This window comes from Lissotriton helveticus, chromosome 5_1 (assembly GCF_964261635.1).
Source record: "Lissotriton helveticus chromosome 5_1, aLisHel1.1, whole genome shotgun sequence".
In the NCBI taxonomy this organism is placed as follows: domain Eukaryota; kingdom Metazoa; phylum Chordata; class Amphibia; order Caudata; family Salamandridae; genus Lissotriton; species Lissotriton helveticus.
This window is the reverse complement of record NC_136065.1, coordinates 712375673-712399490: the sequence shown is the minus strand read 5'-3', so window position 1 is coordinate 712399490 and position 23818 is coordinate 712375673. Positions and strand designations below refer to the sequence as shown.

The 23818-nt window shown below is 41.9% G+C and overlaps 1 protein-coding gene across 1 annotated transcript in view; it reads left to right on the top strand.

Annotated features, from left to right (window-relative positions):
* Window positions 1–23818, top strand: part of TLL2 (tolloid like 2) — a 2328887-nt gene that overhangs the window by 2036983 nt on the left and 268086 nt on the right. Inside the window, exon 16 of the mRNA XM_078643121.1 lies at window positions 14095–14275. Coding sequence (XP_078499247.1) covers window positions 14095–14275 — 181 coding nt within the window. The remainder of the gene's footprint in view (window positions 1–14094; window positions 14276–23818) is intronic.

Here is a 23818-nt window from a genome sequence, read left to right as displayed (position 1 = left end):
AAGGATGTGCAGGCAGCGGCCTTCCAGATTTTTGCACGGTATGAGACATTCGGAGGGTATAAAATTAACAACAAAAAAAGTGAAGTCTTACTTTGCGGTGGTGGGACATCTAGGGATTTACACCCGCTATTATCTCATGTTTGAACGCAAATCGGAAGAGGTATTTAGGGGTGTATTTCTCACCCTTAGTCTCAGAATTATAGGAGTTAAATTATGTCCCACTACTTCGAAAAGTTCAAGGTTTACTTACCCGTTGGCATCCTCTTCCATTATCCATTCTAGGCAGGGTAGTACTGATAAAAATGTCAGTGCTGCCACTTTTTAACTTTCTCTTTTCAGCTATTCCCTGTGTTTTAGTTCATTCCTTTTTTAAGAAACTAGAGTCCATGTTTACATCATTTCTCTGGGGCCAAAAGGTCGCCCGCATTGCACTTAGCATTTTATATGAGGAGCGGGCAATCTGTGGGTTAGCTCTTCCCAATTTGAAGGATTATTATTACGCATATTTTGCACAATATATATCTAGATTTAAGCAGGATTCACATTCTGTTTTTTTTGTAAATGTATTCATGAACTTAATTTGTAAAGCGAATCAGATCCATGGCCCACTATCAATTTTCAGATCTCCTAAGCTAGTACAGTATAAGTCTCTACATTGTTTTACTTTAAACTGCAGGCTTTTTATAAAAGATATTCTATCCCAGTAATTAATAGTTCCACTCCCATAGCACGTCTTTTTCCCTCTGCAGGAATTAAAGATTCATCCACCATCAGTCAAATTTGGATTTAGGCAGGATTTTTGAAACTCTCGGATTTCCTGCGGAATGACAGGTGGTTGAATATTGAGGAAATAGCTTGCTTAACCCATAGCAATGTTCTCCTCCTAGGGTCATATAATGCTTTAAAGAAGGTTTTTAGCAATCTGGACTTGGTACATATTAGCAATCAGAAAAACCTAGTCTATCACCTAGTAGAAGATATGGCTCATAAAAAATCGGGGGTTTGGAGAAAGCGTCTTGCCTCGGTTAAGGGGATGGATTTGGAATCTAAAGCTATAACTAAATGGGGAAAATATGAGGAGTTGGAAGTCAATGCAAATATGTGGTGTACAATAAATAAATTAAATTTTAGCACGCTCCGGGGGGCCAATTGGCAAAGGATGCTTTGTTTTTGTAAATGGTCACTGTATAGAACCCCGAGCTTTATAGCTAAAGCCTATCCAAATGAATCAGTGCAGTGTTTTCGGTGCCACAATCATCCATCTGTCAATTGGAAACATATAATTTTACAGTGTCCCTGAGTCCAGATATTTTTGATTGACATTTTCAACTACTTAACATCAGAACGCATATTAGTTAGTGGTCGCAATGCCTTGCTTATAGTTCTTGGATATGACCCAGATCTCTGCCTACCTGATAAAATGATTAAACTTCTCTATATTGGCATGGCAGTTGCCGGGTCACTTTTGCTTCAAAGGTGGCGATCAGATTTAGTACCATCTAAATATGAATGGATCTGGAAAATGTAACAGGTAAAAAAAAGCGAACAAGCATATGCCTTACGAACGAGTGGGCTGAAGAAGTTTGGCAAGATCTTGGCAGAGTTCTTTAATGGGGATGCCTAAATTGAATTCCGTATTCTTATAGGTTTTATGCTCTAAGAAGGAAAGATCTGAGAATATGTTTAAAATGGATGGGATTAGGGGGCATTTGACGATATTATAGGGCATAGGTGTTTTTTGCTATTGGATTTGATTTGCTGCTGCTGATTTAAGAGTTCAACGAACTCCTGTTTAAATATTTGTTAGATTTTGATTCCTGCAAATCCGATGATATTGATGAATTTTGATGCATGTATGTCGACATTTGGATATATGAATTTTAAGATGCTAATTTATGTGATATATGGATTTCAATTAAAACAAAAATAATAAACATGAATCGTTACAGGTAATCATACATCCATAGTAAAGACCGTGGTATACTTGGCAACCTATGTATATTCTAGCTCTAAACACGCTCCTTCTCCCCTGTACTTACTCCTGGAGATTTTGAAGTCTGTAAAACTGAGTGACCCATAGTGCTGCACACTAGTTGGCATCTAGGCCTGCATACATTTATTGAAAACACTGGCCAAAACAAAAGTCTTATTAACCCTGGAAAAAGTAAAACATTCGGGAAAAAAACAGACTCTCTTTTGTCGCCTAAAAAGGCACATGCAAATAGGCCTGCACCCTGGGTGTCCTTTGGAGAAGATACAATTGAGGATTCTGCATCTAACCAGCCATGGTAATTTTTCTATCCCCACCTGTTAAAATTAAAGTTGGAATTAACATATTATGTTAAACTGAATGCATAGAGAGGAAGTTTGTTAAAATAAGAATGCTTGTGCAGGTAGCAACTGGGTAACTCATATTTTAAGAGCTAGCCAAAGGTTTTTTCAGGCTTATCCTGAGAGAGGCCCCAGGTTCCTTGGATCTCAAACAAACATATTAATTACTGGTAATCTTCATTACTCTAAATCAAGCTCTCCTCATCCCAGTCATAATGAATGAGGATAACTTGCCATAAGACAGCTCCTTTCCATGTCAGTTCGACCTATAACAAGTCCTACTTCTCTCTCGAGCATCCCAATAAATGCCCCTCCTCTTGCTAGCACATCCAGCTTTGTAAAGTAAAAAGTTATTTTACATGGGAGGGATGGTAAGGGATCAGATTCCGAGTGAGATGAGGAGAACTGAATTGGCCATAATGAGTGTTGCAGATAAGTAATAAGTTTATCTGAGTGCTCCTCATTCCAGTCATAATAGTGAGGGTATAAAAATGCCTCAAAGACACATGTACCATTTTCCGCCATAGATATTTATCTGCCTATTTCTTCCTTTTCTTTCCGTCTTTTTTTACATGCATACATAGGCCCAATTTAATAAGCCATCCTCATTTAACTGTAACCAGTAGTGGGACACAGAAGTGTTAGATATGGACCAGGTGTCTGCCATATATATCTCCTGTAGGATAATTTATTCTATGACTTGCAGCCTCGATTAGCAGGTAGGAGAGAGTATGTCAATTTGAGCCAAAAATGACAACGTTATATCAAATATAATGGCTATATTGCAGGAAGAAATAGAATGGATCGGTGCTTGCTCAAGTTCTTCTGGCTGACATATAGAGGAATGCCCCTAAAGAAGGACTTCTGTTTTACACGTAAACAGATGACTCTCTGAATTGGGATTGGAGAAAAGAGTAATCATGATCAAAATGAAGAATTGGGTGAGTGTCATTGATGTAAGCAGAATCCTTCCACTACAGGCAGGGGTTCATCTGCAGTGTGTGTCCATCTTTCTCCTTCAGTTCTCTTCTTTTTCTCAGCTGTTCCTTCCCATGCAAGTGTTTAACAGTGGTGGTGAAAAGTTTCTAACAGTGGATGTCCCTGCCTATTTCAGATATACCACATTAAATCTTCACTCCCAGATTGATACTTCCAGGGAGCAGCCCACAGGCTACCCAAGCCCAACCCCCTGATAAGTATTCTATGAACAATTGAAATGTCTGCTGGAAGAAACATTGCATCATTGCAACAGATCCTTTTCTCTGATCCAAGCTCTACCTATACATGTCTTGTTTCCTTGCTTTAAACTTACATAAAAACCTACAGCAATTGTAGGCAAATACATTATGTTATCCATTTGCCCTTGTAAGAGCTTCCTACCAAGAGATGTATTTTACTGCTTTATGCAAATTTCATTGCTACCCTTTACTCTGCCAGGAGAAGGGCAATATCCCAGAATGGGTCTGTAGTTCCAGGGTAACTTTGAACTTTGAACTGGCTACAAGAGTATTCAACTAACTCTGCAGCGTAGCTCCAAGCAGGTTCCAAGCATAACCTGCACAGAACCTCTTAACCCAGCTGTACTTGTTATTATTCGTTATTCTGTATATTTCTAAAGTGCAAACAATCGCTCCGAAAGGAGCATCCTGGCGCTGACTAAACAGTGTGCAAAAGGATTGAAAACAGAAGAAAACTATATAAAGGACATTACATAATCGTCAGAAAGAGAAAAAATCCACGTTTTGAGTTGTTTTCTAAATTGGGTTTCCTGAGTTAGGGTTCTAAGATGGTTGGGAATAGAATTCCACGCTTTACCAGATAAAGAAGACAAAGACTTGCCTCCTTTAGTCTTAAGTTTGAATTTTAACGGCTTGATCAAATTCTGACCTGAGGATCTTAAGGTCCTTACGAGACTATAATGTGCGAACCGTTTGATGAGATAAGTCGGGCCAATGCCATTGAATGCACGGAATGCTATAATTAAGATTTTAAACAGTATTCTTTTAGGGAGTGGTAACCAATGAAGGGTTTTAAGTGTGGCAGAGGCAGATGATCTCCTGGGTAACTTGAGAACAAGTCTAGCCGCCGCATGCTGCACACCTTGGAGTTTTCTGAGGGTATTTTTCTTTTTGACGCCTGCCATCAGGCTGTTACAATAATCAAGACGTGCAAGAATTAAGGCCACTGCCACTGCCTTTCTTGAGTCTATGGGAAGAAAATCAAAAAACTTTTTTAGTGACTGGATGATATTAAAGCAGCATCCTGCAACATTCCTGACATGTTGGTCGAAGGATAAATCGGCGTCAAATAAAACGCCAAGATTTCTCGCTGATGCAACTGATTGCGGTGGCGCAGGGATGTCCTCAGTCCACCATTTGCTGGGACAGAATTGGGGGTTTTTACCAATGGGCAGAATTTCCGTCTTGCTGGTGTTACATTTATGATGGTTTTGATCCATCCAACAGAAGACATCTCTTAAACACTTGTTAAAATTCAACTCAGCGTCTGTGGAATTGTTCTCCAAGGGGACAATCAGCTGAGTATCATCGCATATGATGTTACTAATATGCCGTATGACTCAATTAAGGAGATGAGGGGGACCATGTATATATTGAACAATAGAGGGCTCAAGATTGAGCCCTGTGGGACTCCAGAATGTACCTTCTTCTCCTTAGAGAGAAAAGTGCCCAAAGAGATGGTCTGGGACCTGTCAGCCAGGAAGGAGATTATCCAATCCAATGCAACGCCCGTGATTCCTATATCCCTAAGTCTATTAATCAATAGGGAGTGGGAGATAGTATCGAACGCCGCCGTAAGATCTAATAAGATCAGGACGGCGTTCTTACCCTGATCTTGTAATAGCTTTATTGAATCCGTAAGTTCAATCAGGGCAGATTCCGTGGAATGGTATGAACGGAAACCCGATTGCAGAGGATGGAGGATTTGATGGGTGTCTACGTAATTTTTTAATTCTTTATGGACCATTTGTTCAGTGATCTTTCCCAGAACGGGGAGGAGTGAGATCGGGCGCAAATTAGCAAGGTCTGTAGGGGATTTGTTTACTTTTTTCATGAGAGGTCTCACGATTGCATGCTTCCACTCACTAGGCACAACGCCTGTGCTCAGGGAGGCATTTACAATCTCATTTATGATGGGATTAACAACCTCAATTGCTTGATGGAGGATTCTCGGTGGACATGAATCTGAGGGGGCACCCGATTTGCATGACATGATTGCCTCACGTGTCTGGAGAAACGTAACCGGAGTGAAAGTTCTGAAACAGCCCTTCAGGTTTTTTCCACAATCCGGTGGGGTGGCAAGCAAAGCTTGACATGGAGCTTGGAAGTCCTTTTGTATTTGTGAAATTTTTTCTTCAAAGAAGTCCGCAATCTGATTGCAGAATTCTAAAGAAGGTGGGATTTCTGGTTGTAGGGCCCTAGGATGGGTGAATGACTTGACGATGGAGAATAACTTTTTTTGCTTTTGTTTGGCTGTATTAATAGCATTAATATAAAAGTTCTTCTTAGCTATTTTGATCGCCATGAGGTAGATTTTTCTCTGCTGGGTATACAGGCTTCTTTCTATCAGGTCATAAGTTTTTCGCCAGTTACGATATTTTTTTCTGCATAATAAATGCAGTTCTGCTAGTTCAGATGTGAACCAAGGGGCATTAATCTTCCCTTTTTTCCCTTTACCTTGAGGGCGATTTTGTGGGATTCTGTCCTTAATCTCCTGTCGCATCCACATATGGAAGCATTTGGAGCCCTGGGCAGCATCACCAGGCATGATGGAAATAAGTGGAGCAGCGTTAGGGTGCAGCTTCAAATTAGCCTCTATTCGAGTCCAGTTAACATGGCTCCCTAACTTATGCGTCAGTTTGACTGGAGGTTGGGGCTGTGAGAGCTTGATGTGAAAGGGAACCAAAAAATGGTCTGACCAAATCTGCGGGACTGGGGACTGAGTCTCTAAAAGGGGAAAATTAGAGCATATTCCGTCCAAGGTATGACCGGCTTGATGCGTGGGCTGTGTGACTTTTTGTTGAAGGTCAAAAATATCCAAAGTTTGGAGAAAATTCAGAGCCTGTGTGTCAGATGTGGATTCCAAATGTAAATTAAAATCACCCAAAAATGTGAAGTGTGGGTAGCGAACTAAGAATTGTCCTAAAGAGTCACTTAATGAGTCTAAAAATGACAGGGCACTACCTGGAGGGCGATAAATCAAGCCGCCTGAAAAGGAAGATGAATCATTTAGTTTGATAGAAAAGCCCAGACCTTCAACCCCTAAAGGGAGCTAAAGAAAAGGTATGACATTTAATATGGCTTTTGAGCACTACCGCTATTCCACCTCCTTTTCCTTTCATTCTATCCTGTCGAAAGATAGTGTAGCCAGGTGGAAGGGCAGCTGCTACGTCAGGGTTGCTGGACTCTGTCAGCCAAGTCTCTGTTATAAAAAGACAATCCAAATTAGAGTCTACAATAAGATAATTTAGATCCTGACTGTGGCAGCCCATAGAGCGGGAGTTTATTAGCCCCCCCCCTAAAATATGACGTTGTCGTGGTAATATTACATGGGGGGGATTGTATCTTAACTGCAGCCCATGGGGAGGACCACAGACAGGATCTACACGAAAAGGGTCCTCTGATTTTAGCCATGTCAATCCTACAAGGACAACCCATGGGCATAGTGAGGTTCATAAGCTTACTTACCTGATAGAAACAGGCAGATTGCGATTGAACAGCCCCCCCTGCACCTGTCGCGGACTTGGCGCGGACGGGCGCAGACGGGCTTTCCTTTGGCACGCCTTCGGCGCGCCATTGTCACGCCTTCGGCGCGCCATTGTCACGCCCGCTGCGCGGATGGGATCTGTTACTGTTCATATACTGGTGGAGGAGTGTGGGAGGCGTCGCAAGACTGGAGCGCTCCCCTTGTTCCAACCCAAGATGGCGGCCATCCCTGTGTCCAATCGCGTCAGCTGCCAATCGCTGCGCGTGGACCAGGGTTCTAGGTGCTGCCAGGGCAGGAAGAAGCGTAAGTAAAAAGGGAAATTAAATCTTCCCAGAAATGAGCGAAGCAAATAAAATACAATCTAAGCAGTTTTAAAAGTAATTGCCTAACCCCCGGCTTTCCGCCTCAGGGGAGTAATGTAGAGCACACTGAATATGTGCGCGCGAGGAGGAGTGCCTGTTTTATACCTGGGAGGGCGGGAGGCGTCGCAAAACTGGAGCGCTCCCCTTGTTCCAACCCAAGATGGCGGCCGTCCCTGTGTCCAATCGCGTCAGCTGCCAATCGCTGCGCGTGGACCAGGGTTCTAGGTGCTGCGAGGGCAGGAAGAAGCGTAAGTAAAAAGGGAAATTAAATCTTCCCAGAAATGAGCGACGCAAATAAAATACAATCTAAGCAGTTTTAAAAGTAATTGCCTAACCCCCGGCTTTCCGCCTCAGGGGAGTAATGTAGAGCACACTGAATATGTGCGCACGAGGAGGAGTGCCTGTTTTATACCTGGGAGGGTGGGAGGCGTCGCAAGACTGGAGCGCTCCCCTTGTTCCAACCCAAGATGGCGGCCGTCCCTGTGTCCAATCGCGTCAGCTGCCAATCGCTGCGCGTGGACCAGGGTTCTAGGTGCTGCGAGGGCAGGAAGAAGCGTAAGTAAAAAGGGAAATTAACTCTTCCCAGAAATGAGCGACGCAAATAAAATACAATCTAAGCAGTTTTAAAAGTAATTGCCTAACCCCCGGCTTTCCGCCTCAGGGGAGTAATGTAGAGCACACTGAATATGTGTGTGCGAGGAGGAGTGCCTGTTTTATACCTGGGAGGGCGGGAGGCGTCGCAAGACTGGAGCGCTCACCTTGTTCCAACCCAAGATGGCGGCCGTCCCTGTGTCCAATCGCGTCAGCTGCCAATCGCTGCGCGTGGACGTGGGTTCTAGTTGCTGCGAGGGCAGGAAGAAGCATAAGTAAAAAGGGAAATTAAAGCTTCCCAGAAATGAGCGACGCAAATAAAATACAATCTAAGCAGTTTTAAAAGTAATTGCCTAACCCCCGGCTTTCCGCCTCAGGGGAGTAATGTAGAGCACACTGAATATGTGCGTGCGAGGAGGAGTGCCTGTTTTATACCTGGGAGGGCGGGAGGCGTCGCAAGACTGGAGCGCTCCCGTTGTTCCAACCCAAGATGGCGACCGTCCCTGTGTCCAATCGCGTCAGCTGCCAATCGCTGCGCGTGGACCAGGGTTCTAGGTGCTGCGAGGGCAGGAAGAAGCATAAGTAAAAAGGGAAATTAAATCTTCCCAGAAATGAGCGACGCAAATAAAATACAATCTAAGCAGTTTTAAAAGTAATGGCCTAACCCCCGGCTTTCCGCCTCAGGGGAGTAATGTAGAGCACACTGAATATGTGCACGCGAGGAGGAGTGCCTGTTTTGTACCTGGGAGGGCGGGAGGCGTCGCAAGACTGGAGCGCTCCCCTTGTTCCAACCCAAGATGGCGGCCGCCCCTGTGTCCAATCGCGTCAGCTGCCAATCGCTGCGCGTGGACCAGGGTTCTAGGTGCTGCGAGGGCAGGAAGAAGCGTAAGTAAAAAGGGAAATTAAATCTTCCCAGAAATGAGCGACGCAAATAAAATACAATCTAAGCAGTTTTAAAAGTAATTGCCTAACCCCCGGCTTTCCGCCTCAGGGGAGTAATGTAGAGCACACTGACCATCTTTTAAAAGGTGGGCACTGGACATTAAAACTCAAATCAATTTGTATCAGAGAGCTTACAGTGAACGATACTCCATTAGGGAATCCACCAGCAGTAGAGGTCAAAAACCAGATGTCCAGGCTGGAGATTCTCACATAGTCTACTTCCTTCTAGATGCATGAATATAATTATACTTTATTGTCAGAAGGGAAAGTGAAGGCACTAGCTAAGTTGAAGTAAATGAGCACCAGAACAATGTCCTGACAGCATAAAAAATGTATAAGCAACAGAGTTATTAGTTTGGGATTACTTTGTCTCAAAAACGTTTTTGACAATGGGAACCTGCATCTCCAATTAGGTATCATATGGCACTAAAATATTAAAATGTCACTGGTCTGCAGGGTAGTACTAACCTCCACAGAAGTACCTAGAACTAGTGACTCTTAGTGAGACAAGAAGCGGTTGTAAATAGGTCATATGGACATAAGTCAATGTAAGAAATGTGTTCTTGAATTTTAAGATGATGTAAGAAATTGGGGAAGCCCCACTCAAGCAACAGCCACAATCTGTGGTGAACACTAAAAGTCACAAAATCAACCTGTTTTTAACCCTCTGGTAGTCTGACACAAAGCAGTAAGGCTTAACATAGAGACAATGTGTTAAGTACTTATGAAACAGTAATACAGTGAAAACTCAACCCAAAAGAAATCTCACACCAAGTTTGACATATAAAGTAAATTATAATAAATAAAATGATACCAAAACAAAATAAATCCAATCAGTACAAACTGAGGTATGATTTTTTTAAAAGGTTTTGTGACACCAAAAGGACAAAACGCCCACTGATGGTATCTGGTGACGGGAGACCAGTACAATCTCACAAGTTAAGAGCAACTGCAATGGAGCACTGGTCAGAAACAGTGACCAGTTCCCCCCCCCCACATCAGGAGTTAGTTTTGGATTTAGAAGAAATTCTGAAGATTTCCTGGAGTAGGGAGAGTCCTCAGTGGGGCCCGACAGCTTGCTGTAACCGAGAAGAGGTTGTCCATGATGGGGAAGCGCCAGACGAAGTGTCGGTAAAGCTGTTAACGATGGCAGGAAAAGCTGGATTTTCAAGCCGAAGAGGTCACCATCTTCAATGGGGTGCTATTTACTTTCGAGCATGGTGAAGATTTCTATCTTAGGACTTAGAAGTTTTTCTGTAGCTCACAATCACCAACAAGGGCTGGGAGGAGAATCCCTGGGTTGATCCTGGAGTCCATCAAAAAGCATTGTGTCGCGACCCGGGCAGATGGTAACGAAACAAGACCAGCAACAAAAAAGCTGGAGGGGGCTATCAGAAAAGTTGGCAAATCCTGCATCAAAATTGGTGAAAAGCTAACCTGCTTAGAAGAGAGAGCTTCAGTGGCTGAAGCATATATCATCAAGGTTAAGGAGCAAATTGAGGCACAGGATGCCTAACTTTCGAACATGATGTGGAAGCTTGAAGAGTTTGAAAACCATCAGAGATGGAACAACATCTGCTTTCTTAGGATTGAGGAAGGGTTGGAGGGAGAACTTTTATGCTGGACCTACTGAAAAATGCATTTCCCTAACTGTCAGAATGGAATTGGGACTTAGCAGAGGGTGCACGGGTTTCCCATGAACCTACATAACTATGGCAATTGCAAGAACAAGGGGGAACAGAGGAAACCTCGAGCAAAACATTTTTATTGTGGGAGGGTCATTTTTGGTTGAGGCAAGATAAATTTGAGAAAGCCCGGCCTGAGGGTAGAAGGAAGTATAGGGATTCCCCTTTCTTTGTTCGTCCAGATTTATGTCACACAGCAGTGGAACACAGATGCAGCCTCTGACAGTTAATTGAGCCTTTTCAGGATGCAGGGTTTGAAGCCTACCTATTGACTCTGGCTTGGGTGAAAACTCTGGCAAGGGCACAATCAGGTTTTTGCCTTCAGAGGTTTAAGCATGAGAATATTTGGGTAAATTATTGGCTGACAAGGCTATTAGATAGTCCAGTGTACCTTCTTGGATAAAACCCCTGGCTATCCCTAGGGACTGTTAAATGTATGTTATAAATAGAAGTTGGCCCCAGGGCTATATTAGGTATGCAAGCGATACAATGTTTGATACCATGCAAGATTGGTCTCTGTTCTCTGAGTACTTTTTATCTTTAGTTTTTTTTCTCTCTGGTGGGGGTGTGGTTGAGGTGGGGGGGGTCTGCACCACTTTTTTTCAGTCACCTTCATACAGACCCTGGTGGTCTGGCTGCCTCTAAAGGATGGAGAGGAAAGGGGGTTGTGGGATGGGAAGGATTGTTGGCACTGGGGGGTAGGGTGGGAGAGGTCTTTAATGTATTGGTGAAACAGCAAGTATGTACATGGATTAGACAGCTAAAAAAAACAAGGATAGCAAGATTTAAATTCCAAGATAGATCAGTCAAGAATGTGGTTGGGTCACAGGTCCCTTATGGGTAAGAGTGCGTGTAAGATCGAACATGTAGGTGGTGAGCAATATCAGGGGGATGACTAAACTGTGTATTGCATCTGTAAATATCTGTGGGTTGAACGGTATTGCTAAACAGAGAAGGATTCAAGAGGACACAAAAATGTTTGAAGCAGATATTTACTGTCTTCAAGAAACCCATGTGACCTGGAGGGATAAAGCCATGTTGTAAACATTGGCATTGAAAGTTCTCTGTTATACGTCTCAGGAGACGAGAACTAAGGGGGTGGCAGTCTTAGTGAAAGGGAATACCATCATCAGCGGGCGTAAGGCTGTGGATAAACACAGAAGATTTGTGATGGTGGAGTGCAAGTACGGTTTGGGGTCTTTTACACTTTGTTCACTTTACGCACCTATTTTAGATGACCCCACACTGTTTAACTTCTTAGCAACAGAACTTACTACCTGGCCAGCCCCATATGTCTTATGTGGGGACTTCAATTTGAATGGACTAAAGGGAGAGTCAGGTGGAAATTAAGTATTCGGGCCACAGGCCTTTAAATCCCTCCAATATCCTTTAACTGAAATTGAGTTTATTTGTATTTGGGCTCATTTTAAACCATCTGATACTGGGTTTATGTATTACTGGGCTCCTCATGGAACATTTGAAAGACTGGACAACTTTTTAATATCACCCTCGTTGGCTGGGGGCATGGATAGAGCACCATCCTAGACTAATGTCAGACCATGACCCTCTTGTTTTAGAGCTGTCTCTTGAGGGACTGCAGAGGTCAGTCAGAAATTGTCCTTCAAGAAAGCTTTCTGTATGACTCAGAGTATATAAAGCATATGAAGAGCTGGATACCAGAATTATTTTAAGACAATAAGGGCAGCTCTCCCCCAGGTGTTGTTTGGGACGCATTCAAAGCCGATGTAAGAGGGGAAACCCTAAGGTCCAGCATTATGAAACAGAAGCTCACTCAACTCCGGCTGTATCAAAAGCTAGTGGAGGCAGAGGCATACCTGGCAGAGGCTGTGTCTTCTGGCCCTGCTTTGAATCATATACCTATAATCAGGTCACGGCTGAATTAGTTTATGGCTAATAAGATGGCTGGGATTTATGTCGCTAGAAAACAAGAATGTTATGAGTAGTAGATCTGGAAACCATGAAAGTTTATTAGAACATTAGCAAACTTACAAACTCAAATCATTAAGGGAAGATTCTGTGACATGCTAAACTGAGAGGAAATTGGGAAATTCGTGAGAGAATTCAAACAGGAGATATCAGCAAGTAAAGCCTCTAGAAGGTAGAATCAGAGATTCAGTCAAGTAAATGAGAATGGATGTGCTCAGGAGTCTAACTCTATGAGCAGGAGTAAATTTGAAAGACTAGTCTTGAGAGAGTGAGAAGGGGCTTCTGAATCTAACTAGCTCAGCACCACACACTGAAAATAAATTTCGCAACAGTATGCATCACTCCCAATGGTTTGTAGAAAGAGGAGACCAGTCAGGATCGAACATTTCATCATATTGGGGAGGTCATCTCTCTTCCCTGCTATTACACAATGGAAGTTTTTTGTTGCGCAGCCTTCAAGAGATATCTCAAATAAGGTGATTGACCTGTCCTTAGCACCTGTGCAGAAATTCTTTATTCACTCTCCGTGGAACACATACAGAGAAACAATTCCCACAGAAACCAAAACATTTTGTAACTTTCAAAGTAACATAAATCACTGCAGCTTTGCCTCCTGAAATGAAAGAAAGGAAAATACTCATCAAACACTGAACATTTTGTACTCAAACTGAGACCTGCATTAACCATGGCTAACTTAAAAGTGACAATCACACTATATGTATATATATAGTGCAGGGTAGTGTATGTTATGGAAAGCATGAAATAGTGACAGAGCGTCACCATATGTATAATGTTTACCACACCCAGATGTAAAAAAACAGGGGCTCAACTCTGCACTGAGCTGACGCGGTCACCACTGACGACATTAGGGAGGAAACTTGCGTATTTTGGGAAGTGATTGAGAGACGTTAGTATGGTGGCTAGTATCTCATTACAGAAGCATTTTGGAGGTTAATAACACTCTAAGGTACACTATATTCAGGAAAAAAGAAATGCACAAGATAAACTGAAAAGCACTATACCTGGACTAGTAAAATATTTATTCATCTTTTGTGGTGCAAAATCTCCTTTAGTCTACTACAGTTAAAACATTCCAAACTGAATTTTGTTTTGTTATTATTTGTGTGTTGTGCTAGAAAATGCTATATGAATTGCTTTAAAAGGAAAACGCCCTACGTTACATCATTATATTTTACTTTAACACACCATACTTTCAATTTCACAATGAAGTCTATGAGAAGCTCAGGTAATTATATAATTATCCTTCCTTTGAAATGTAATGGAAAGGTCCGTATGTGACCAACATTTGAGCATATATTCAAATAATGAGCATGGCAACTGATTCTTGATTACATTTTGTATCTTTGGAAATTTACACTTACACATAGAGCCCTGAAATGCTTGCCTCCCTGTCTTTATATTGTGGTGAATTTTAATTTCAACCGCCCTTGTTCTTGATCATTGATGCACTCTAAGATTTAATAAGCATATTTTACTTTGTATTTTCCAAGGTGTGCAAGTATGATTATGTTGAAATTCGGAGTGGCCTTTCATCAGATTCTAAACTCCATGGAAAGTTTTGTGGCTCTGAAAGGCCTGAAGTAGTAACGTCACAGAACAACAATATGAGAGTCGAGTTCAAATCTGACAACACTGTTTCAAAAAAGGGATTTAAGGCACTATTCTTTTCAGGTATGTCAACATTCAGAGATATTTTTGTAGTTAAATGTCAGGTATTTTTTAATTACAATGTATGGTAGGTGTGCATTAAAATGCATTTACTCTTTCAATTTTTGTTGTGTGGGAACCAGATCATTGTACAATAAAATTATAAGGTACATCATGGTTAGCAGTCATGATGACCAGAATCCGTAGTCAGTATTTTTTGACCCTTGTCTAAACCTTTGTCAGAATTTCAAAGTGTATGATATTTACCAAGCCCAGTAATTATCAGGCAATGATTCATCCCTACCAGCCCAAAAGATCCTTAAGATCAGAGAAGTGGAGGTTGCCTGTTTTCGTATAATGCTGCCAACACTTGGAATCACATTCCCCTCCAAATTCGTTCTCAAGTAAGCCACATGAACTTCCGTAAACAGCTAAAAACCGTCTTCTTTCCCTGATATGTTCTGAATCTGGTATTTTTGTAACTCTCAGCGCTGGGGTGCCTTTGGGTAACCAGGTGCTCTACAAGTGTTACCTCATTCATGTTTCATCCTACATTAAAGTTCGGCATGTCAAACCTTACGAAAAGGAACAGTGGAAAACAGTTTGGTCTTCACCATAACATGTATAGTTTTTTGCTGTAAGTGCCAAAATCTGCATGTAATTCCTCAAAAACTCAGAATAAGTGCTGTTTATGGCACAAGAAAAATTCAAAACGTGGGGAGTTGGACTTTGTTGGGTGTGATGAATAGCATCTACTCCCCGAAAACACTCATAATCAGGACCATAGCACAGCAACAAAAAATTGAAAAAGCCAGAGTAATTTGTGCAGCAGATGTTTCATGAAAAGAACCAGGAATCTACAATTTCAAGCAGTTATTGCTTAGGAGGCCTGGTTTTGGATCTTCTGGGTGATGATGACATGTGAAGTTTTCTACAGCACTGCATGCATGGTAAGGTAGTTCATCTGGCAGCTAGTTATTTGGGTAGCATGAGGTTGTTACAATGGAGATGTAATTTTCTCTTCTATCAAATCCGTCCTTTGCTTATGATTTAGGCGTGCACATGGGCAGAAATTGCTCATCATTGTATATTAAGATGAGCACCTATAACCTGCCGTTGACAAATGCACAATGAATGATCTTGGTAATGGAGAGATTGAAATGTGGGTAATGATAAAATATTAGGGTATATATTGGACTTCATATGTGTGATCAAAATGGTTAAGAGGCAGACCTATTGTTTTTAATTTGGCATGTTCAAGTTTGGAATTAATAAAGTGACACTTTTTTCAATGTGAATGTCAGAGATCACTTAGGCAAGAACCTTCAAAGTCCACTTCATGAAAGCTGTTACATTGAAAGAACTTCTCTGATTTAGGGTTTTTGTCTTAGATCCTAATAAAGATATTTGATGGTTATCTTTAGACGGGCACGCAGTGGATCTATACATCTGTCTATATATGTCTGTGGGGAACTCCAGGAGGAGTTGGGTGTGGCAGAAGCACAAAAGCAGGACCTCTATCACACTCACATTGAGCTTTAGAGCACTCTTTCCTACTCAGTTCTCTATGAAGGAGTGTTTTATTGGCAATGCACAGAATGAATACTAGATATCATTGACTCTGAAATAGACTGATCTATTATTGCTGTAGGAATTAATCGAAGTGCATCATGTTCTTGAATAGGTATTCAACCTCAAAGTTCTTATTTCTTGTTACATTTCTCGGCCTAAGTGGAAAGTACATGCCCAAAATTGGATCCCATCCTTGCTATACCACCAGTTTCAAGCTAGCCTGGCTGATGAGGGTTTATTCCCCGAAATTCATCCCATGATGTTTGTTTCCAGTCTGGTGAGGATCTGGCCTTGCAGTTCGGGCTGGACTGTTCCCATGGGGAGGAGGGTAAAGGCTGATTTGCATATGACTAGATCCAAATTGGATTGGTGTGGCGAGCAATGAAACAATGGATTTAACCTAGATCTGTGACTGGAGGTAAATGTCTGATTTTTTCAGCATTCCGTCCATCTTCTGTTCCTTTTGCATTTACCTCAAAGTCACAGGCTTTGGTTCTGGGCTTGTGCACTAAGATGGTGTACATTCATTTCCTTCCTAAAAAAGCTGCAGAAAGGTCAGTGGGTATCCTCCTTCTTTGCACATTGTAGGAGCAACATCCTCTGCTCTTTTTCACATTACTCTTGTCTCCCCTTCAATTCACTCTTTACTGACTCATCTTATCAGTAAGGAGGAGTGAACATTGACTCTTCCAAACCACATTATTTACCCTCTCCCCAATAATGGCCATGCTGCTTTCCTTGCATCTGTTGCATCCTCTGTGGAAATTTGCCTCCAGACCAACAGTAGAATTGAGATTCTTTTGTGTGTGGTGGAAAAGTATGGAACAAACGTTGCCGCCTCTGAGCTCAGGCCAAAAGAATCAGTATGTTGTCCCAGAATATTAGGCTAGTCTCCTTCAATCATCAATCAACAGAACAGCAGGAATAGTTTTAGGATTTAAGTTTCAAAGTTGGACAAAAAATGATGGTGGTTCTGGATGTTTTTTAATGGGGGCTGTTCATTGCATCGGATGCTTTTTGGGCATCTTCTGTTATAAATAGCATTTTGGAGGTAAGAACTGTGGAAGGTCCTGCATTCTTTTACATGTGTGACTAATACATTTGATCTTTATGGTTCACCTTGTTGGCATGCTGCAATATTCTATACCAAGTACGCTTTTTAATGCAAATGAAAATCACTTTTGCCACTGTTTGCCTAAGTGAGCAGTAATGTGCCTGTGTGCCTGAAGACCTTTACTTGAAGTACTTTAGAAATCTGTATTAAACTGTAATTATAATCTCTCAGTAAACACCCTAGTTTGTAAAAACCCACATTTGATGTTAGCAAAGTATGGCAAATAAAATGTTACCATGTTTATATGAATGCCCACACAGTCATCTAGTTTCAGAATATCTTGTTATTTTAAAAATTTGAAGTAAACCATTTATCACTAAATTCAAAATGTAGTGCTACTAATCTAACATAATCAGAATCTTGCTCTTGGATGACTTCTAACTGCCCACAGCTGCCTTACTGAGGATTTTGCCAGTCACTTAGACTTTATCATAATGGATGTTCCTGGCCTTATTTTTGAGTTTGAGAAAAAGACTTATCTCAGAAGAGACATCATAAATAAATACAAAATTCAAAAACAAGTAAGATTTGAGAAGTAGTACATTAGAAAAACATAAAATATAAGCAAGTAAAAGTTATGCATAAAGTTATGACAATAAATCCGTTTGTGAACTCGCAAAAAAAGAGGAAGACAAAAAGAAAGACAATAAAAGTAAAGAATTGAAATAAATAGGGGAAATAAGGGAATATGGTAAGCTTAATATGATGGCAAGTATATCAAATGCATAAGAAAATTTGTAGGAAGAAAACAAAGTTAATAGAACAACATCTTTAATTTGTTATTTACTGTATATATTTTATGAGATGTATTCCTGTATGTGTTTTATGAGGCAAATCCCTGAATTAAACATTATTGGATTTAATTGATAACATCATAATTAATATTCCACAAAGTGAAGAACATTTGCAAAATGAAAAGGAGTAACAGTAGTAATATGTAAGATATATATTCACTATAAATAACATTTAAAGGGGGGTTTGAGAACCTCTTTGAAAGCTGATTGATGTAGCGTAGAAAATGTAGCTGATGAATAAATAAAAATAGTTTCAGGTGAGCAGGGTTGCTTTCATTTGATGGTGAGTGAGATAGGATTTACAGATGCTCTGTCAAACCAATGATTGTAACATACACTATACCACCATGCATTTAAAAGAGATATTTGAGGAGTTTTTCCAATTCTTACTTGTTTGTTGGAAAGCAACTCTGAATATCAAATCCGTAACAATAACATCGAAACTTTTTTAGTCATTAGAAAGACCACCCAAAACATTTTACTATAACTAAAGGGACTTTTTACACACAAAATATTGTTCACTTTTAGCCAGAATCTTACGTGTGTTGACGAGTACATCATACATGTTTCCAATGAGATTAATTGAACATTGCAACAACAACAACAAGAGGTTTGAACAGTAATATGAACTTTATTTAATATTTCTGGGCTTATCATAAATCTGGTATGAATACAAAATAGAGTTTGGGGTGTGTTAGAGTGGGAGGATTTCAGAATGCTGAGCCAAATTTTATTCCATAAATTATTTGTCCAGGAAACAATTGGGTGCTTTTCCCATTCCAGTTCAACATCAGATTTATATGTCATGTTAAGAGAAGGATGAGAGCATTTGTGAAAAATTGAGGCTTTTGGAAGTAAAAATAGTATTTGTAGGAGATGAGTATTCTGTATGTCACTGGAAGAATTTCAGTGTAACCTGTCAAATGTGCCTGAGACAATTCAATTAGAGGTTTTAACTTCATTAGTTTAGGAAGGTCGTGGGTTAAAAAGGTGCTGAGTTTCCTGAAAGATACAGTGTTATTTTGAAAGAGGTGGCTTACATATGGGAAACAGTTTTTCTTGCAAGACTCTCCATAATGGTTCTATTATTACATTTGATGATATTTTTATGATTCCTTCTTCACAAGGTGAGAAAATTCAATTGAGGCTAATAATCTAAATGCATTTTTAAATTAGGAAGGGGCATAGAAATGGATTTTTTTGTGAAAGATAGATATTCCCTGAATAACCGTGGACATTTAAAATGGCTTTTCAGAGCAACTCAAAGGGGAGTATAATCTATGTTATTACCAATGAGAGGTTTATTTTCAAATGAAAGCATTGTGATGGGATTGAAGGTGAGGAAAGTTAACCCTACCGACTTGTTTATTCTGTTTTACTTTAAGAAGAGAAATACAGGGTTTCTTATTGTTCCATAAAAATGATGAGAGGAGAGAGTATGTTTTCTTAAAGAAATGTTTTGGAATGCTACTGGCAATGGTCAATAGTGTATAGAGAATAATAGTACAGAACATTATCCTGATAGCCTTTACTTACTCCCAAGATAACACCAGAGGATTCCATCTAGAGATTAGGGAAGATATGTTGTTAATGATTTCATTAAGATTTACTTTAACAGTTTCTATAATAGAGTTAATAAACCAGAGGCCTAAGTACTTAATTTTATGTGTTTTTCCAAGTAAAGTCGAATAAAGTGAAATCTGCCTTCAAACACAATCGGTAAAGTGGAAAAGTTTCACATTTATTAGAGTTGAATTTATAATAAAAAACAACAGAAACATTAACTTTCTCTATAAACGTTGATAAAGAGGACTCATAGTTTGGCATATATAATAGCATCTCATCAGCATAGACAGAAACCTTGATTTATTGATCACCATATTGAAATCCTTGTATGTACCTGTTATCTTATATAGAAGAGGAAAGGTTCTAGAGCAGTGACAAGAAGCAGAGGTAATAGAGGACAACCCTGTCCAATTCCTCAATGAAGTCTAAAGGGGAAGGAAACCAACTTATTAACAAAAATGGAAGCATTGTCGGATTAATAAAATAGTGAAATTAAATTGATCATTTTGCAACTAAATTCAGCTGGGGGCTCAGTTGTTCCAGTGCCCCAGCGGTGTCGTAAGGTCGTCCCCACTGCGCAAAGTAAAAGGAATTTTCCTGAGGGCAGCTCAAACGTCTCCGTCAGTTTGGCAAGTCATAGCAATTCGCCATCTCTATAAAGGTCACCTACTCGGGATACGCCAAAAGATGTCCATCATAGTACTGCCCCTAATGCACCCATCTTATTTATCTCCATCAAGGCCCACAAATGCAAGGATGGAGAATATGGTAGAAGGGTATGAGTGTACTGTAGGCTGCGTTACCAGTAATGCCGAACAGCCTGTAGTTCTCTAGGTCCCCCTGCAACAGGTCATCTAGGTATGAATAAGATTTGTAGGAGGACATCGAGGCCAGGTGTCCCCTTAGGAACTGTACCCTTAGGTTGCAAACATAGATGCAACCACAGATAAAACCACTGGGTATGGGCCGCCAGATAATAAGTGTCAAAATCAGGTGCCACTAGTCCCCCATCCGTCTTGGGCCTGCGCAGTTAAGACATCACCACCTTTCGCCTGCCCACCCCCTAGGTAAACTCCACGAGGAGTGAATCTATCTCCGTAAACAGTCTGCAGGAGATTACTATTGGCAGTGTGGAAATTAAGTAAAACAGGCGAGAAGTGACACCATTTTCACAACCACCAGTTGTCCCGCCACAGACAAGGGGAGAGTTCTCCGAGATCCCACGCTAGCTCGAATGCCCTAATAGCTGCTCCAATGTTGCCCTCCAGGATGTCCCTGGGGTCATGATATATTTGGACTTCCAGTAATTTCATACAGGTGCAGTCCTGTGTGAGGCTTTTGCAACTCCCCGGGTTCAAGCATAAATTTGCATAAGGGAAAGGCGAGCGATTTTTGCTAGTTGATGCAATGGTCAGATATATTGCCAAATCTATCTAAAAGTGAGATAGCTCCTGGGAGGTCCCTCACTGCATCGGCCAGAAAAAGAAGCATTTCATCTGCGTACAGTGCAATATTGTGGGAGGCACTGTGTTGGTATAATCCTTGCTAGGATGTCCCCATATGTGCTCTACTTGACATGTGTCGAACAACGGGGAAGAGAGGAGGCAGCCTTGCCTGGTACCCATCTCCACTATATAGCAATTGGAGATCACCCTGTCAGTCAGCTCTCACACTGATGGGTCCATGTAAAGGAGCCTAGTCCAATTAACAAATCCAAGTCTCTGTCCCATCTTGCCCATCTCCTAATACAGGTAGTCCCTTTGTAGGCTATCAAATGCCTTTTCTATTTCAAACAAAGCTATTACTCCTTCTCTCTTTGCAGGACATATAGTATCCATAATGGGAGAGCTGTGTTGCGCTCTGAAATAAATCCAGTTTGGTCAGGATGGATGAGTTTAGACGTGGGCGAGACGTAGGAAGCCAATATGTGACTCAAAAGTTTGTAGTGCGTATTGAACATTGAGAGCCCTGGTAACCCTTTACGCCTTGATGGGACTGTCCCAGTTTCAAAGTGGGATCACCTGTGCTCGCTCATAGTAGTTAGCAGTCGACAATGTCTCGGGAGGCAGTGAATACGTCTACGAGCCTGGGAGCTCAGTCCTCTACTTATGTGGCACAAAACTTCACGGGGAGGCTGACCAATCCAGGTACCTTTTTCTGGGCCATAGTTTTGATGGTAGCCCGCACCGCCTATAGGGTGATGGGGCTTCACAGTTCCTCTGCGTCATATGTACCCAGGCCCGTTAATTCCACCCACCCCCAGAAAGGCCGCCACAGTCTCCCTCAATTGTTCATGGGGCCGTATAAGGCAGTATATTATTCCTTGAACCTACTATTTATTTTGTTCTGTTCATAAATGCTCTCTCCCTAGTCAGAGTGCACCTCCATAATCAGGGAACCTCTAAAGGTGGGGTTGTCCTGCCAAGCTAGCAATGTTCCCACCCTTTCTCGCTCTGCTTGTGCCCGGATCATATATTCCAGATGGTCAAAGCACCTAACCCGTTCCAGGTACCCTGCTACCTGTTCTTTTGCTTCCACAAGTTGCTGCTGTAATCCCGGGTCTCCGGAACAGTCCCGCTCCTGGACCCTCATAGTGTTCACATGGGTTTCAACTTCCCGTATCAATCAGGGTCTGTCGGACCCCCCACTACCTCAGCAATGTATTTGCCCTTTACCACAGTTTTAAAAGCATCCTATTCAATTAGAGGTGAAGTCGCCAAGTGTGCGTGCTCTTCGAAATAGTTCTTAATGGCCTCTCCTATGGAGTGGTGGAACACATGGTCGTCTGGTGCTTCCACGTGCAAGCACCAGTCTGGAATACAGGAACGTTTCTTATGTCAGTCCAATGCACTTAGTATCAGGTTGTATTCAGAAACCATGCGGCAGAGGTATTCCACACGTCGCACCATACTGTGTACCCCCGGGGAGAATAAGGAAGCATCTAACCTGACATGCAGGTCATGCATGCCTGAGAAGAAGGAAAAGTCCCAAAGTCCGGTGTGCAGACTTCTCCAGGAATCTATCAATTCCCCCTTTTGCTGCAGTCTCGAAATGTATGTGCCAGTCGTATCATAGTGGAGTCACCTAAGGGAGACTGCGATTGATCGAGGGCAAGGTCAGCCACACTATTATAGTCCCCAACTATGATAATGGGTTGAGTTAGGTGTAGGGCTAGGTTGTGGGACAGTCCACTGAAAAATCCCCCCATATCTGTGTAGGGGCATAGAGCCCTACAATAGACAGTGCTCGGTCTGCCAATCTACCTGTTAAGAGGACATATCTCCCATTTGGATCTATGCGTTCGCTCGTTTTTTGGAACAGGACTCCAGGGCGTTTAGAGATTATGACCACCCACACAAAAGCAGAATGCGTTGTGACATTAATTCGGCCCATCCAGTGCATCCTTCTCCGGACCAGTCAAAAGGGTTTCCTGCAGTATAGCTATATGAGCTTCTTGCCCTTTAAGCGTAACATTTGTGGTGTTTCGCCACCGTATTCAGTCCCCTGAGGTTCCAACGGACGAAAGTGTAGGTCGGGGGGTATCCATGTCTGGAATTCACAGTAATGATCAAAAGGCATTGCCACCAGGGCAGGGATTAATTGAACTCCAGTGTACCCAGCCCTCTGAATTGGGAGCGGGAAAAAGGAGGTGGAGTAGAGTGGGAAAGTGCCCCTGAAAACCAAACTTTAACAATCCAACTCCCTAACCCCAGGATGAGAAGTGAACTCGACCCCATCCAAACCAGCGGACGACTGGCCAACATTTGCGCACTCTGCATATGCACAACAGACAACAAGAGGGGGGGTTAGGCCAGAATGGGCTTTCTGGCTACACTACACATCATCTACAAAACAGAAAGGATTATAATACTAAGGCCATCTCCCCTCACACAGCAACATTTAACTTCACTCTCACCAAAGGTGGGAAGTAGTCATCTCCAGACCTGGTACAGAATCAGTATTCAGCTCCCCGTATTAGGCTCCTAGATTATGTCATCTGCCGATGAAGGGGTGAACCGTGGGAGAGAACTGTCATTGTTATGAGAGGGAATTGAGCCAGGGTCCGAGTCGGAGTTCTCCAGATTGTTATCTGCTAGTTCTGACATGGTGGCAGAGCCCACTTCAGTAATGGCCGCTGCTAGATCTAATGTTTGCTAGCACTCCTGTCTGGCTTGGGAGTGATATGGAGTTGCCCTCAATCCCGGCTTCGCTCTACTCCCCAGGGGCTGACGGACTTCCTGGCATTGACTCTTACCACGCCTGCTCGCCTCTTTAGGCAGCTGCTCAATCCAATCCCATAGCTGGGGCGGGGAGGTGAACAAATACGTGAAATTATCATAGGTGGCTCCAAGACAAGCCTGGAACAGCATGGCATAGGTGACACCCAGTTTCCTTAGGAGTTGTTTGGATTGAGTGAAGGAAGCCTGCTGCTGCTGTACTGCCCTAGTAAAGTCTGGGAAAATCATGAATTTCTGGTTTTCAACAGTTATTTCTCTTTTGAGCCGGGCCTGGGTTGGAATA